We start from the raw sequence: 18,020 nt of genomic DNA, 5'->3' as shown, positions 1-18,020 counted from the left end.
TACGGTTGTTGGAGACCATTGGGTACAAAAAAATATCATACATCCCTTTTACATCCATTGTTAACAAAACAGTATGGCTGGAGTTTTTTGCAACCTGTTACAGGTATTTTATTTTAATATAGAAATAGAAATAAACAGTACTATGATTTGATTTATTATCAGATTATTTTACTAAACAACGTTGCCAAAATTTCACTTGTCTGTCATTTACCCATTCCAATATTGAAAGTATAGAAAATGTCAACTCTTCAACATTTTGGTTGAAAACCGTACATGTAACTTTCCTCTTGATTTAACTACAAAATACTTATTCAGTTGTTGTTGTTTTTTACATTAATAAAATAATTGACTTCCTCAGACAAGAAAGATCACAGATGTATCCAATCTTGACAAATATGTACCGAAAAAGGATTAAGTGAAAGTACATTTAAACATGGGAAGTGGCTCGCTGCCTATGCCGTCTGTACGTCCTCTTTCGCTCTGTCTGCCCACGATGGAGTTAATGACAGATTGACTTCTTCGGTAAAGCAGCTTTGTTTCTTTCCTCGCACAATCTCAGTTTCATATCAACCTTTCAGAACCTCTTCCTTTTTCTTTAATTTCTTCTTTACACGTTACTGATGCGTACACTCAGCGGGCTGCTATCTCTCACGCGTCCCCTTTCTTTCCCCCTCCCTTCGCCTCTGTAGCTCTCCTCCAGTCGCATCTTCTCCTTGTCCGTCCCGTCGTCTTTGTGAGAGGACGGGCTTGTGGTCAAGGGCTGTTTAAAGAGGATGGGGGACTTTGTTTTGGCCACTTTGTCAAAGTATGCAAAATCAGCCACATATTTCCCTGAAGGAGACAGTGAGACAACGGGCGGAAACTCGTATCCCCAGAGTATCTCATCTGGAAGGTAGGACGTTCGGACCTGGCAGGTGGCCGAGGTCGGCTCCACGGTGGCGCTCATGATCACCAGGAGCTCAAAGTCAGCCAGCTCCGGGTCCGTCCAGCCGCCACCTGGCGGAAAGAAAATACTGCACCATCAGTTTTGTGCCCCGTGTAGAGGAGCAGAAACACGGTACGGTACTTTCTATGATGCTCCTGAATTGGACAGAGGATAAAAAAACTTGCAACAGCATTTGGATCTGCAGGCTTTCTCACTTGTAAAGTCTTGAACGTCCATTTCTTCAGACCCAGTAAACATTTCAGGAGGAAGAATGATGTGGTGCTACGTTTGAGCTTCAATCTTTATTGACCCTTCCAGGAGGCAAGTTCAACATCTCATTAGTGGCTCACCACAGGGTGGTGGCTAATGCTCAATGTTGCCCTCACACCAACAAGTTTTGGACAATCACCCTCTAATGTCTTTCCCCAAATGTGTGCTGAGATGCCCACAATGATTAGAATGTGCCCAAAATCTAATTCATGTAGTAAATATCCACATGAATAGCATTTTCCAGTATGTTGTAATGTCAAGAACTCATGGTTGAATAAACAGCTTCAGTTAGTTTCATTGAAACTGGAAGAAATTGTGCTTCTCGTCGTATTGTTTAGGTTGAAACAGGACTATGAAGTCATCGACATACAACTGGGTTTATGAAGCAAAAACACACCCCTTTAAACGTTGGAAAGAATATTGAACCACTGGAAACTACAAGAATCACAAAGTTTATCAGTGATCAATGGTATGTGGTCTGAAGAAGCTCCAATAATTCAGTTGAAACATCCTCAAGCTAAAGAATGTAAGACTGGGCCACAGAGTGTTTCATTCAACCAAATACGGCATGTGTGGTTTAATTAAGGCACCACACACACATACACACACACACACACGCACACACACACACACACACACACACACACACACACTCACACACACACAGTGACACACAAAAGCACCCACATGTCCAGAATTTTCCAAAACATGAAAACTCCCCACTTCCAAGACTGATTCCAAAACAATGGACCGGATGACAAACACTTAGAGAACCCATCCTAAAGTGAAAACACACAAACACACAACGAGAAGATGGTTAATGTTGGAAGCCTTCCAAGCAAACATTCAAACAAAGAAAAAAAAGGAAAACGTCACACATGTCAACACGTCTCACATGACACACGTACAGTAGAAGCCACCGGTATGCGCTCGTCCACACCTGCGTCAACAGGCCTCATTCAGAATGTAGAGCCTGTCATCTGTCTAAACAGTTCTTACCCCAACCCAGACCCAGTATCGTTCACCCAGGGAAAAAACACAAGCTTTCGCAACCACTTGTACACGCTGCCATAAACTTGGTTGAAGAATTCTCTACATTGCGCTATGAAGGTCATTTGGCGAGTGCATTATTTCATCTACTCATGTGGTAACGACTGACTTGGGGAAGATGTCTGGGCATCCAGTACACTGAACTTGGTCAAAACAGAAATGACTTTGGAAATATCCTAGAACTCCCTGGAACACTGCACAAGAGCAACCACATTTGAAATATTTAGTAATTATCTTGTGAATTCTGATTCCCATCGCTCTCTTCCCTTGACCAACTGGTCGTTTCTAGAAGTCACGGGCCTCAGCAAACCCACTGAATAAGTTTAGTCAAAGTGTGCGTGTGTGCGTGTTCGCACTTTAACCTTTTAGCCTGGTGTGGCCCCCTGGGTCCCCTGCTTGGAAGAGATGTGCAGAGTTTCTGGCTCAGTGACTTGGACAACTTGAGCCTCTGTTGTGTAGACCACCACCACAGGTTGCTGTCCTGCTGAGGGTGACTCATAGTGAAGTCATGCTTATGGCTGCCTCAAGTTCTTGGACCTACTGTCTTTAGCATGTACATGTTACCTCTTAGTAATGTTGGCAGAAAGCATAACATTATTTTATATGCAGACGATTACCAGTTGCACCTGTCATTTAAACCCCATCAAGCAGATCAATTAGTTAAACTGGAGACTTGCCTAAATTACATCACATCCTGGACATTGCAAAATTTCTTAATACTTTGTACTAATAAAACTGAGGTTATTATTGTGGGTACAAGGGAGCTGAAACACAAATTCTCCAATGGTCCAAATAATTGAAATGTTACTACTTTTGCCTCTAATAACGCAGTAAGAAACCTTGGAGTCGTTTTTGATCAGGCATTGTTCTTCAACTTCCCTCGTAACAACTTATCAAGGACAGTTTTTCTATAAAACTTAGAATCAAATCAAGTTCTAGAGTTAGCATCAACTCACTGCCAGTTAAGCTGCTGAAGGCCCAGACTGCTGAGGTAGATCTTCCTCTCCCCTTAAAGGGATTGTCCCTCTGCGTAGGTGGAGCTTCTATCACTTTCTCCACTCTACTTGAACCATCACGTACAATCAAGATCCACTCCACCAAAGGTCAGACAGCTTTTTAAATATTTAGCAGCTCAGTCTTCATCCATACTGAGGTAAGAGTTGCAGAGAACTTTTGCAGAGCTCCCATCATCTTCTCGTTCATCGTCTAAAAGTCTTCTGCAGTGATGTGATTGTTTCAATTATTTCAACTTTAACTTTACCCCACCCACTGACTACCTCCTGGTTAATTTAAAATAACTTCAGACCAAGCTACTCTGTGGCAGCTCATATCACCCAACACAACCAGAGCAAGCTGCACTACCCGATATTCCCCCTGATGCTACTGAACTAGAACTCCCCAATCTTTGCATGAGTCTGTGCTGTTTCCATACAAACTGGATTTGGTCTGAACGTCATCTAACATATGGCAAACCACATGACTTGCACCCACATCAACTTGGCTGGCTGATTTTTCGAGAGCTGTTTATTAAAATTACAATTTGATATTGTAGGTGTCTGTCACACAAGATGACTGATGGGTTGTTTGGCTGACAAACATGAACTGTGACTCTTGCTGTGAGTCGTGCTGACCACAAAGATTGAAGGCCAAACCACATCCCGAAAGCGTTGGTGATGAAAACCAAATTGAGCTGGCACTAAGAAAAAGCTGCACCTGTTGCATTGATTATTTTGAACTGAGTCACAAAGAATCTCAGATTTTTTATGAAACCCAAAATTTAGAGAAGTGAAATAAGAGGAAAGGGAAGAGAGTCGGAAGGCGGGAAACATGAACAACAGAACTTCTCTCCTGGAACCATTCATTCAATTTGAGTGTTGGATCTTTACAGAAGAATAAATGTCAAAGCAGAAAAGTGAGGCCACGCGAGAGCAAAGAAGAATCTCACACATGGTCCCAGTCGGTGAGTATTGATGTCCACGAGGCTTCCGGCGCTGAGAGGTCTGCGCTACTGTAAGTGGATCTGCACAGGCTTTGTGTCAGCACCTCGGACCGCACCGGACTGAACAGCATTGTGCTCTAATGAGGGGTGTCTCTGGCAATCTCTCTCACACACATTCCAAGCCAGAGAAACCCTCTTTTCTAGCACAACAGTGCAGTAGGGGCCAGCCAAGCATGCAGCAGCACATGACTATAAATACCATTTACACCTACACGGAAAAAACCTACAACTTTTTTTTTTTTTTTCCATCGCAGAATCATAGTTGGTCTTGGAAGCGTTTCTTTTTTTTTCTTTTTTTGTTCAGTGGGTTGATCAAACCAAAGGACAAGCAGCTCTTTGGCCTCCATGAAGTTTATAAAGGAAAAGTCACGTTTGAACCGCCACCATTGTAATGACTGCAGTGGATTGGACTGTGACAGTCGAGGTTTTGAAATACGTACATCTTTGGGAGTACGTGTGTCTTAAGGTACTGACATGAAAGTATTAGTACTAAATGATATTGCTTTGATTGATTACAATTTAAAATAAAAAGGAAAGGTAGGACATTGATAAGTTTTTATGAACTTCATCCGAAACTCTTTTGAACATGGAATGCTTACTTATATTGTTACAGAGTTGCTTTTTCACATTCGCTTTTGGTTTTTCTTGCTTAAGCGTGCTTACATATTTAACTTATTTTAAGTTTTTTTATTAAACCTGTTTGAATAAATAAAATGAGCCTCAGGCTCATGGAAACGCAGTCATTGGGGTTATGATGGAAGACAGTGTTGTTAAATTGTTGCCACATTTCTGATGCACAAGAGCTACTGTCTACCTTTTGCTGCCCAGGCTCGGAGAGGGCTGTCGCCATCAATGATGTGGTAGAAAGTCAGAGGGATGATGAGGAAGGGGCTGTCGCTGGACGTGTCCACCTGGAAGGGCACGTTGCGCTGGTCCAGTCGTACTGTCTCGCCCTCCTTTGTCAGAGACGTCTGAAGCAACTTCCCCGTCACCTGGGAGCCCACAATGAGTCACAAGCGCTTGAATTTAATACAACGTAGAGAGGCCTCAGCTTTAATAACTCGAGGAGCTTCAGTATCATCAGAAGTGATGCATTTGCAGCAATTACTGACGATCATACAGGTTTTACTGTTGTTTTTCATCTTACTATGACATGCAGCTCATTAGTAGCATAAAAATATTTTTGAATCCAATTTCAAAGTTGATTGTGCACCTGACATCCTAGCAGTAGGCTTTTCCTCATGTTAGCCACTCGGATCATGAGGCAGGGCCGTCCCTCGTAGTTTGACACCACCGCATGTTGGCTAAACTTGACTGTCTCTCCTCTCTTCTTGGGACGAGCGACCTGCAAGCGGAGGAAACATTATTACATTTTAAATATACACGTATACAAAGTTAAATTCAACTTTGATCATCCCTCTTTCCATGTGATCGCAATAAATTGGTCAAAGTCTGATGAGAGTTCTGCGACTTCCACTAAACACAATCCAAAAACATTTTTTGTATTTTGCAGCTAAGGAAGAATCAGTATACCAGCTACAGTTTGAGAAGACAGAAAAATGTAAAATGTAAAGGCCATTCAGCACCTGGTCTTTGGAGGACACACCTGGGCTCGTGAGGATCAGCCGATTGAAAAGCTGGACTGACACAGTCGCAAATATGGGACATGGGATCCATATAAAACACCAGTTGTACATGACATTTCCACAGAAAGCTGTTTCCCTTGCATCATGAAGTCAGCTAAAGAGGTTAAAAATACCAGGAGAAAGCAACGAGAAAAGAAAAAAAGAAAAGACGAGGCTCCTCCTCCTTTGGAAGACAGGTGGCCCAATGACAGGTGACGTACATACATTTACATGTATGTCATGTATACAATTATAAAGCATGTGGCTCTGGTACCTTTGCGAGGAAGGTCCCGGTGATAAATATCTCCATGACCATTGTGATGACCAGCTGAAAGATAAGCAGGACAATGGCCATAGGACACTCCTCAGTGATGCACCGGAAACCGTAGCCAATCGTAGTCTGGGACTCCAGAGAGAAGAGGAAGGCTCCGGTCAGGGTCTTCACTTCCATCACGCACGGTGTGTGATTGGACGGGGGGTTGAACTCTGGAAGTAACAAACGAGAAGAGCGTCCTCATCGTTTGTAAGATCTTTGGTTTCTCTTCCAAACATATTCAAGGTTGAACAGAACATCTTAGCAGAAGGTCAAAACTATGCAAACTCGATGGAGGCTGTAAACAGAGGGCTAAATATGTAGCTTTCTGGAGATTGTGCAAAGTTTGTTATATTGGAGTCCAGGATGAAAAAGAAAATCAGAAAATGTGGATAATATGGGACACTTATTATCATCACTATGATTATGAGTGATACTATTTCGATATATAACAAAATATTATTACGTTGCTATTTTTTGTACAAATAGAATCGTCATTACTTTTTTCTCTGTCTTTTCGTGGATGCTTACTCAACAATATTAAATAGGGATGCACCGATACCGATACCAGTATCGGGTATCGGTACCAATGCCAAGGTTAAGTACTCTACTTGTATTCGTAAAATACGTGCCGATACCACGACACCAGTACCAGTTTTATTTGCATGTATGTGACAATTTTGTTAAATTTGTGTTTGTACTGCAGTGAAACTTGTTTTAGTAAAACGTGCTCAGGAATGTTGTTCAAATAACACAACATGTGTGGAAAAATAACAATCAAACTGATCCTATCATGTGTTATGGCCTTATTAAGAACTCGTCCTCTGTGTCTGTGAAGGTTCTCAGTCATCCAGGTCATCTCAAGGTAGAAATATTGAGTTTGGGCAACTGGACTTGTTCCTGTGATCTTGCAGACGTTTAGCCTCTCATCCGAAAGGCTTCTTCAGTTCTGAAAAGGGGTTGGAGAGTCCCAGAAGAAGAACAAGTCCAGTTGCCCTAACAGTGCAACGGGTCTCTACGCGTCCCTACTGTAACACGTGTCCCTTCGCCAGCCTCTCACCCTGCAGGTCTCCGTGCACCATCGCCACCAGGTACCACAGCACTCCGAACACGAACCAGGTGCCGGCGAAGGTGGCCGAGAAGAGGAAGAACTTGTAGCGCCACTGCATGTCCAGGAAAGTGGTCCAGAGGTCGCGGAGGTAGAGCGCCCCCCGCCCGCTCACATGCTCGATGCGGACGTTGCTTCGCCCGTCTTTGGACAGCACGCGGCGCCGCCTCCGGAGGGCGCCGGTGCCCCCGCCGTCCGGCTCCGTGCCATCGACAGCGCCGGTGCCTCCGTTGACCCCCGCGGAGCCCAGGAGAGGCTTGGTGATGTCGGTCTGCGTCTGGGAGTGGCACACCTTCTGAGGGGACGAGCCCTCGGACGAGGGCGGGGTGGCTGAGGTCATGGCTGGTTGGTGTTCAGCAGGGCTGGAACTGGAGACACAAAGATGGAGACCAAGATGAGCGGTTGTACGAAGAGCTGTCTCGTGTTATTGGCACGTAGTTTAAGTACAGTACTCAACCCCGGTATTGGTACTGATACCTGAAACCGGTATCGGAAACAAGTAATGATGATTCTATTTGCTACACAAACATAGCATTGTCAGCCGCGACAACAGTATGAATCCCAACAGTAGTGATGACACTAAAGCTTCCTTTTCATCCCCATTCATTTTCATCCTGGACTCTAATATAGAAAATCGACACCATCTCCAGAATGCTGCATATTTAGCCCTTTGTTTACAGCCTTAATCATAGTTTTGACATTCTGTGAACATGTTTTGTTGGGCCTTGCATTGGCACGTATTTTAGGAGTGCTAGTAGAGTACTCAATACCGATAGCTCATACTGGTATCGATATCAGTGCACCCCTGATAAAAAAAAAAAAAAATTAAAAATTAAAAATCAGTGGAAAAAGTGCTGCAGTGCGCGTGCAAGTCCACTGGGGCGGCACCAACGAGCAGCAGAAGTGGCCGGTGTTGCAGCTGATCAGGGTGGTCCGTCACTCTTTTCACTGGCGGCAGCTGCCCGTGTCAAAGTAAAAGCCCCCTTTCAGCTTGAAGGGACAGCTGCTCTTTCACATTAAAAGCTCAACAGTTTATGTGACTTCACATGTTGGCTTTGCACCGCCGCCGCAGCCTCCGAATCACAACCACAATACACTGAGTACACTGAGACAGTGAGTTTAGTCTGTGTGAGGAGTCAAACTGTGGTGAAAGGTGACGTCGTCCTCAGAACAATCTAGAACAATAAACATTTCATTTTATTCAATATTTATGATTTAATCTTTCAGTGTCAATGACACAAAAGAAAAATAATGATCTGCACTGAAGATGAAGTTTATCAGTGAGTAAAAACACTGCTGTTTGTCCAATTTAAAAGTTAACAAAATGCCAAATGTGCTGCTAATCATCTCACTAAAATATCAGCCAGTATCACTTGGACACTTCACCGATGCTCAGAGCCATCGCTAAGAAAAAAAAAAAAAATCAAAGCATAAATGAGGTAAAGACGTAGAAAGAATTGCAAAATGCTGTTATATTCAAATGCTATTTTTCCAAATTTCTATTTTTTTATTTATTCAGCTTGTTAAAAATGGATGAATTCAGTGTAATATTCTCCTAAAATTGCTTTTTATGTTGTTTTGATGTTCATGCCTGGGTGCAATGATGGTGGTGACCAGTGTTGTGGTGATGTCATCGGTGCTGAATAGTAAAAAAAAAAAAAAAGAAAAAGAAAAAAGAATAAAAGCCCCCTGGGTGTCATGGACACTATTGTGACCAAAAGAATTCCTTCATGTTGTTTTTTTTTACACTCATCTGGGCTCCACTTTCTCAATTTCTCTTCTCTTTCCTCACTCGTGCTGACCCATTCATTTGCAGAACGGCCGTCCCTCTCTTTTTTCTCCGAGCAAACGTTATGAGAAGCAGAAACAAAACGGCAACAAACAAAAGGCGGAGAGCCACGACAATCTGATACGCTCAGTCCTTTCCTGTCCTTTCTGACCCGTCTCTCGTCTCTTTGCAGGCTGAAGCTCACACGCAGCGAATGAATAGAGATCTGTGTTGATGTCTGTGCTCTGAATGCTAAGATATGGAGGGGGAGGAGGGAATGGGGGGGGTCGGGTAGGAGGCGGGATCAAGAGGAGGCCCACGTGATTGACCATGTCCATCTCCAGTTGAACTCTGAACTCCAGCCTACACTTACAGTAAACACACATGCGTACACTGGATACACAGAGCAACACAATACTGTCCCATTCATGGTCAAAGAAGGACTGAACTGTGTACGTGTGGCGCTTGCATATTCTGCTACTGCTCTGATTTAAAGGCAAAAAAAACCCAACCGCACAAACCCAGACTGTACCGACGAGACCAACGTTCAACTTTTTTAATGCGCATCAAATTCAACAGTGATAAATAATCTGTTATTTTTTTATTAGTCGGATGCACAAAACTATGTTAATGTTGGAACTTTCTAACACTACTTTTATTCTGAAGATGAATTCATTTAGATGAATTCATCTTCAGAATAAAATATATGACATACGATTCTTACTGTTTCTCTTCCATTACAGACACACCAATATTTCAGATGTTGTCTTTGTACCTGTTTTGACCTCTTATTGGAAAGTTGAAATTGTGAATGACCTCATTGACAAAGAGAGTGAGGGCAGCCAGGGCTGACGCCACCGTCGGTGTTGAGGGATGAACCGTGAGTTTGACTCGGATCTCTTCCTCTCCGACTGGCTCCCCGTCCCTCGTCTTTCCGCTGTCCCGTGTGCACAGAAATCCTTTGTTTTTGCCGAGATGAAAGGGACAAAAGGCAACATTGAAATCCACGACTGGCTGAGCGAGTGAGTGGAAGGGGCGGAGCGTGCGGGAGTGTGTGTTGCTGCTGCTGCTGCTGCTGCTGCTGCTGCTGCTGCTGCTGCTGCTGCTGCTGCTGCTGCTGCTGCTCCGGCTCCATCGTGTGAGTGCCTGTGCTACGCAGTGCACTTCGACACCACCAGGAGGCAGAGAAGGGAGCCATAAATTGCAGTGGCAGGCCGTGCACATCTAGGCCACCAGTGACGTCATATTTCCTCCACCCTAAATGAATACACCTCATAATATCCTCAATGTGACACCACGGCTGGAGAATCCATAGAGAATCGCGCTAGCACAGCACATCTCCTTCATTTAGGAGACCTGGAGGAGCAACAATTTGTTTCTGGAGCATTCAAATCATCATTATGACTCGGTCACTAAGGCCACTGATTCTGATTGAACACTTACAAATGAAAGGAGATTTCAGGAGATTCCACAACAACGGTTTGAATAAGTCCACCACAACTACAGGGAGTTTTAAACTCTGCTCCAAACTGCTCCAGTAAACTGCTCACTCTCACCGATTCCTATACTCCAACGAGACCATAACGAACCAAACTATTGAGTTATTAAGCAGTTGACCATGTTGGTGCAGCTGCTGCTCCAATGCTCCACCTTATTTCCATTCTAAACTGCAGATGATTGGCCAACTAAAGCTTCATCTTCTCCTTCAGCCGTCGTGGGTTGGTGGTGGTGGCAACTGGACCTCCAGGTGGAGTTCAGTCTGAGAGGCTCTCAGGGCTTCTTATCCAATCACAGGACGCCTACGAGTGGAGCTGAGCGTAAAGCAGCTAGCTGGTCTCACCATCGCAGGCTCCACATCTGATTGGCTGTCGCTACTGACGGTGGTGCGTTCACTGACGGCCAACAGCTAATGTTGATTTTGAAGGACCCGATTTCATAGAACCGGCCAACACAAGCTAGCTGGAATATGATTGAATATGATTGGACCTGTAAAATACAACAATGAAAACAGCGCCACCAAGTGGATAGAGAATAAATTTGTTATCATATTTATGGGCAAACTTGCTTTTCTAAGTATGTTTAGGCCAGCAGAGAAGACCTTGCTGGCCCTGACAGCCCACCACTGTGTAATTGGTTTCGGGTGACAGGAGAAGTGAAAGAGAAAGAGGTTGAGAAACGGCTGGTAAGGAAGGAAGGCGAGGAAAGGAAGGGAGGAATGTGGAGTGAAAAGTGGAGGAAACGGATCCCTGACAAAAGACGCTCATTGGTATTCCAGCGGAGGGCGTAATCCCCTCCACCCAGCGGCCCCGTCCACTGTCCACCGCCACAAAGAAGCCCCCGGCAGCCAGCACCGCCACTGAAAAGACTCAATACAAACTCAATTTGAATGGCAGGGACCGCCGTCTTGAGCACAGCGGCCACTGAGACTCAGTGTTGGAGTGAAAGAAGCGTCCAAACATCATCAACAGCAACAGCAACAGCAGCAACAGCAGCAGCAGCAGCAGCAGCAGCAGCAGTCGCGCCAAGAAGGCATCTGCTCAGCCAACACAGGAGCCCCGCAGAGTCCACACACTGCCATACTAATGAGCTGCTGTTCTGTCCACACCAGGCATGGGCAAACTATGGCCAGGGGGCCCATATGCGGCCCGTTAAGCTTTTTAATCCGGAACGCCCAACTCGAAGAGATGATATTAACAGTCAGTCAGTGATAAAAACAGCTGTATTCCGTCTATTTTCCAGTGTTTTCACAGTCGTTTCAATAAAGAGCTGAACACCCGGGTGGGGCTTCACAGACACTGATTTGGTTGCAACTTTGCTTTGCTTCATTTTCAATGGACATTAAAGCAGCATGATTTCTACAAGTCCCAGGATAGATTGTTTCCTCTTATGAGGTGCTGCTGCTCCGCTACCCCCCTCTGGCACACTGTAGAACCCACTGTGGCCCCACCAGTCAAAAAGTTAACCCACCCCTGGTTTAGAACCCCCCCACCCTCCCACCACCCCCTCCTCAAGTCACATGACCCCCCCTCTGTTAAATAATGAATTCCTGTTGTTGATATTGATTTACCTTCACAATAGGATTGCACCAATACCACTTTTTTTTTTTTTTTTTTTTTTTTACAGAACGAGTACTTGCATTTTGGTACTCACCCATACCAATACTGAGTACTTGATCGGGCCATTACACAAGAAAGAATTACTTGGATTTTTCATTTTTCCACAGATGTTCCGTTACTTGAACAACAATCCTCAGCATGTTTCTGAAGAACATGTTTCACTGCAGTACAAACACGACAAAATTGTCATATACATACAGTACACGCACAATTAGTATCTGTGTTGTGGTATCGGCACATATTTTACGAGTATGAGTAAAGTACTCAACCCAGGTATCGGTACCGATACCTGATACTGGTATCAGTATCAGTGCACCTCTACTTCTCATGACCACTATAGAGTCCAACAGGTCAACTATAGGGGCTTTTAACCCAGCAGGCCAAGTGAAACAGGTGTTGAAGAGCTGATAGGAAACCCGTCTATGTGGGAAAACCGTCAACAAAAAAAAAGGAAAACGAACTGGACCAACTTTCAGTCAGTCACAGCCAAGAATCCGACCGACTCAGACAGGTAGCAGGTAGCAGGTAGCCACCATGAGGAGAGCAGCTCTACGCCGCCTGAGGGCTCTGTAGCCTTGTCTGCACAATCTGGCCACAGATACGTACACCAGTATATAGCAGAACAGTGCAGAACAGTTCCTCAATATTTTCTGATTCCTTGGGACAAACATTTACCTGGCTGGTGGTAATCAGGGCAGCAGCGTGGAGGTTAATGACGCAGCCAAGTGCTGCACTTGCAACTCGTTTTCTCACCTCAGGGATATTCACAACTTAGTCACTGATGTTGTCACTCAAGAAATTTTCAATTGATTCACTTGGGATACAGTGATTTACAGTGACCTAGAGTAGAAGCATTTTGCTGCACCTGCTTCAATTTTTTTTTTTACTTATCTAATTTATTGAATCGTGGTTAAATTATCATTCATGATTATATTGATAAGTTAACAACAGGCAGAAACAGCGGCCAAAGATGTTGTGAGTTGTTGTTTGCTTTCAGCATTCTGCCCCAAACTTGGATCCAGAGGTGGGAAGTGATGAAGTAGAAATACTTTGTTACTGTACTTGAATAGATTTTTCAGATATCTGTACTTAACAGATAACGTAACAACTTTTACTCCCTAAATTTGCACACAAATATCTGTACTTTCTACTCCTTACTTTAGAAAAACACGCTTATTGCTTTTGTGTTTAAAAGGGTTTGTTGTTGTTGTTGCTGTTGTTGTTGTTGTTGTTGTTGTTGTTATGATATTTTATATTCAGATATTTTAGAGTACTGTCTTGGCTTTGGGGATCACTTTGGTTTGGTCAGTCCAGATTATTCAGTCACAACTTTTTCATCATTTCCAAAATTATCAACAAATGTATTGTTTCATTAACGGACAAAAAACAATAACTTTTACTTAGAACATATGCCAACCTGTACTTTCTTACTGTTACTTCAGTAAAGGAGTTGAATAAGTACTTTTACTTTTACCAGAGTATTTGTTTGTAACCAACTATCTATCATTTCACTTAAATTCCGAGTGTGAATCCTTCTGCCACCTCTGCTTGCATCTCAGTCTGAGACTTTGCCAGGACCACTCCACTCCACTTCCTGCCAGCAGATTTAGTAGCTGCAGAGTTACGACTCTGACCTGAATGAAACAACGGCCAGCAGCAGGTAGCCGCCGACGGCTGTGAGTTAGGGCCGACTTTTACAATCCTCGCTTAATTCAGTAGCATTCAAACGTCCCGTTTCTCTGCTGTAAATCTGAGCTGCTTGACTACACTGCAGTGACTCCACTTTTCACCCCATTAGGTGTCACTTAGCTTTGACCAAAGGTGTTGTTGAGCCGCTTAAATGGAGTCCAAACATTCAAATGTTTTTCTTCCCGCTGCCACGTTGAGCCGCTGAACTCATTTTCACAGGTGATGTTGGTGACACTGGTAACAAATGACAGTAAAGGATTCTAGTTCCTGTTGTAACAGCTGCTTTTTGTGCAGAGATGCAGGGTGTTCCATAGTATTTCTTTTTTTTTTTAAAAAAAAACAAACAACAATAACAATAACAATAACAACCAAAAATAGTGATTTTTCTCATCATTCAGGTCATTACAAAACCAAACCACCTGAAGCATTTTTTTTTCTCTCAGCTGTCCTGCAATCAAAACCTTCATCTACGGCCACCGGAGAAGCTGCATTTGTTTGCAACAGGAAGCCATGCAGTTACTGAAGACTTTAGTGCAGTCTGGCTGCAAAACACAGTGGCGGTAACATCACACAAGCTTCTCGGAATATAAACGTCACAAACCAAGAAAAAACACGTCAGACAATGGAACTTTTTTTTTTTCTTCACACTCTCCTGCGGTCTGTGAACACAACACGTGGAGACACCGCAGAGCACCTGCTGCAGTGCTGCCATTGTGATTCAAGGATCAGTGACTTTGGTTCCACTTTAGTTTCATTAGCGGAGGCAAAAAGCAGGAAATATAGCGACTGCAGCCAATATTTTAACGTTAAAGAGACTCAGAGCCGCAGTGCAAGTCACTAAACACAACTCCTACTGATACACATTTAATTACTGACACTTTGACTTGAGTAGAAAATGTGGAGTACAGTTATAGATGCAGTAGTTTCTGTGTCTCTTACCTTCTTGCAGACGTTTAAAAGAACTTGTACCAAACAACTGGCGCTTTGATTTCTTTCACCATAAAGAAAGACACGGAAAAAAAGAAAGAAAAAATGAGTCAGACAGCGTTCAGCAAAAGCATAGAAAGGTGAACAAACAGTGCTAGAGTGTCCTGAATCACCTCTCTCACTCACATCACATGGTTTGTTTGTTTGTTTGTTTATGTTGTTGCAGTCCCGTGAATCTTCTAAATAAAAAAAATTGAATGAAATGAAAAAAAAAATCACACAAATCTTGGGGAGTTGAAACAAAAAAAAAAAGCAGCCAGCAGTCAGTCGGTGTCTCCCAGCACGCTGGTACTGGTGGGTCCGGTTCTGGCTCTACTGTTACCGGGTCATTATGTAAACAGATGAGCGCAGTTTTTCACTTCTGGTTTGCGTGTGAGTCCAGTCCAGTCCCGTCCCGTCCCGACCCGACCCGTCCAGTCCTGCGTCCCCGAGTCCGGTCAGTGAAGCTGCTGTCTGTCCACCTCCTCCTCGACTCCTCCTCGACTCCTCGGCTCCTCGGCTCCTCCACCTCCGGCCCAGAGAAGCGTCTATATAAAGCCCAGCGCGTTCGGACCGCCGCTGTCCGATGGCGACATTTTTAATTCATTAATTCAACTCTCCTCCCAGCCGGTCCTCCTACCCTCACTCTCTCCTTCCCTCCCTCCCTCCATCCCTCCATCCCTCCCTCCCCGGGTCGCTCCCCGACTGTAAGCTATAAATGGGGCTCTTTGTTGCGAGGCCTCCTCCGCTGTTTCAGCCTTTGTCAACTTTCTCTTGTAAACGTTTGATGTTTGTAAGATTCAAGCCTGCAAATTGCGGCGCTGAAATTGAGGAATTTGCAAATCAGAGAAAGGCAAAAATAATATATACGCATTTATGCATGTGTACACAGCAGGCCTCTGTGCACCTTGCAGTTTTGTTCCAGTTGCCATGAATGGCTACTGAGGCTGCATGTCTGTGAGGCTGTGCCATGTCCGGCTGTGTGGAGAGGGAGTCAGTGGTCACTGGCCCTGCAGTGAATGCCCACCGCGGGATGAATTAATTCAGCATAGAAAGAAAGAAAAGAGTGGTGGAGAGTATTCAAGTAGAATCACGCTGGCGCGGTGGCGGAACACAGTTTGCAGCCTCTTAACGGCACAGCACAACAATGGCAAGTTGGTTGTTGGAGTTGTATCACAGAAAATCCAGATTTTTTTTTTTGGGGTGGGGGGGGTTTGTAGGAAACATTGCATTACTGCCAAGCTCAGTCTGATGTCAATGTCAATATCCAAACCTTTTTGTTCAGAATATAAAATAAAAATAAACCAACTAAAAAAGGCAATACATGCAAGTGGCACAAATCAATCAATAGACAAAAATAACACTGAGTCGGTGACTTTGCTCGGTTAAAAGAAAGTTAAGCTGCCCGGATTTTGCATCTCAGAACGATAAAAAACTGAAGTATGACCTTGTTATGGCTGTTATTTGTTGTTGTTGTTGTTGTTGTTGTTGTTATTTATTCAAAATTTGGAAAAATCATCAAAATGTAATCAAACGTTATTAGTTACGTTACTTTGATAAATTCATTGAAGTAGTTACACTACTATGGAGTGTGTTGGTGAGCCACCTCATAGGAGGAAACAATCTATCCTGGGTTATTGTGAAGAAGACGCGTTGCTTCGATGTCAATTGAAAATAAAGCAAAGCAGAGTTGCAACAGAATCAGTGTCTCTGAAGCCCCAGCAGGGTGTTCAGCTCTTAGAACCATCCAGAACCATCCAGAACCACCCCTGGACCACCAGGGTGTTCAGTTCTTTATTGACATGACTCTGAAAACACAGGGAAAAATGGATGAAATGCAGCTATTTTATCACTTACTGACTACTAACATAAGTTCCCCAAATTTGGTGTGACGGATAAAAATACTTTAATGGGCCACATATGGGCCCCTAGGCCACAGTTTGCCCATTCCTGCTCTAAGGTTTAATCAAGTTTTCTAAAGCCAAAGGAAGTGTGAAAGATGGGCTCGCCAGGTGACCTCTCTCAGCCGCCCCTCCGACCTTGTTTTGACGGTGGTTAAATTGACTGTACGCTTCGGTGAGCGCCCCCAGGTGGGGGGCGCAGACGCATGAATCTACAGCTGTGCCCAACGACACAAAGAGCCCGGCGCTGTGCAATATCAGCCGCGGCCGGTTTCACACGAACATCAATCTGTGGGGCCCCTGCAAGCTGCCAGCGAGTGTTGTTCCTCTTCAACAGCCCCTCTGGTCCTGCGGAGCTCGGGGCTCCCCCGAAACCACAGCAATGGGGCCCCGCGACCATGGGGGCCCATTTATATGGGACTGTTTTTGCGTGCAAGTGGCAAAGTCAAGTCGAGTCAAGAGGCTCCTCCGCCGTCCAATCGGGGCCGTCCTCTGGCCGCCTTGCTGGGAGGCCTGAGCCTCACCTGGAAACGAGCTGCAGCTGATGACCAGGAAGAGCCCCCAAAAACAAATAGTTTCTGGTTAGTGAGAGGCTTGGAGTTGGAAAAAATAACTGCTGTCTAAACAGTGAAAAAACACAACACAAAAACAAACACAATTGCACAAAGGCCGAACTCTGACCCGCTCCAGTCAACAGAGTTGGACCAATTACGTCCGCCTCATCAGCCAATAGCAGGACGAGGTGTCGCCAGAGCTCCAGAGCTTCATGCTTAGATCACATTCATAATTCAGTCTATAGTGGAAGGTTACACTGCCAACAACAACCATATCAATAATAATACATGCACATTTTGTTATTCACAACACTTAAAGTCACCTTACGGAAACGATTGAAAGACAAAATACCGCAGATAGAATATGAAAAATCATACAGCAACACACACACAGCAATGCGGTCCAGTCCAGGGGTCACAATGCGATCGCTCAGATTAGACTCAGATTGAGATGATGGACAGATTGAGAGGAGAAGATTCTGACTCTTCAAGGAGAAAAAAACAGGGGTTCCAACAGTCCAGTGTTTTTCAACCTTTTTTCAGCCACGGCACATTTTTTTTTACATTGAGAAAGAAAATCCCATGGTACACCACAAACCAATTATATACAAAATGAAACTGTTGCACCTAATAATGACAATGTCGTCTCTTCATTTATTCACACTCAGCCAGTGTGAAACCTGGGCCTGTTTAGATGCAAACAAAGCTGAGATCCTGGAAGGAAAACAGGCTCACG

General features: G+C 44.2%; 1 protein-coding gene across 1 annotated transcript; it reads right to left on the bottom strand.

The window, feature by feature from the left end:
- Nucleotides 1–321: 321 nt before the first annotated feature.
- kcnj10a (potassium inwardly rectifying channel subfamily J member 10a) lies at nt 322–15,430 on the bottom strand. The gene is made up of 7 exons (XM_076027901.1): nt 14,964–15,430; nt 14,803–14,854; nt 7,243–7,658; nt 6,144–6,355; nt 5,458–5,589; nt 5,059–5,236; nt 322–996 (listed from the first exon to the last, which is right to left on the bottom strand). Exons 3-7 carry the CDS (start codon nt 7,628–7,630, stop codon nt 608–610), a joined length of 1,299 nt encoding a protein of 432 aa, XP_075884016.1. The 5' UTR covers nt 7,631–7,658; nt 14,803–14,854; nt 14,964–15,430; the 3' UTR covers nt 322–607.
- Between the last annotated feature and the right edge of the window lie 2,590 nt (nt 15,431–18,020).

This window comes from Nelusetta ayraudi, unplaced genomic scaffold (genome assembly GCF_046127955.1).
Source record: "Nelusetta ayraudi isolate G7.1 ecotype Tasmania unplaced genomic scaffold, CSIRO-AGI_Nayr_v1 ptg000022l, whole genome shotgun sequence".
Classification (NCBI taxonomy): domain Eukaryota; kingdom Metazoa; phylum Chordata; class Actinopteri; order Tetraodontiformes; family Monacanthidae; genus Nelusetta; species Nelusetta ayraudi.
The sequence above is the reverse complement of the archived record's forward strand: the minus strand, read 5'-3'. Positions and strand labels throughout refer to the sequence as shown.

Bases quoted from the DNA above. Each gene is read 5' to 3' on its own strand.
- kcnj10a (XM_076027901.1), bottom strand. From the start codon at position 7,630: ATGACCTCAGCCACCCCGCCCTCGTCCGAGGGCTCGTCCCCTCAGAAG. The intron at 5,590-6,143 runs GTACCAGAGCCA...CTCCGCTTGCAG, and splicing joins CCGGGACCTTCCTCGCAAAG to GTCGCTCGTCCCAAGAAGAG. The intron at 997-5,058 runs GTAGACAGTAGC...TCTTTCCGCCAG, and splicing joins CCGAGCCTGGGCAGCAAAAG to GTGGCGGCTGGACGGACCCG.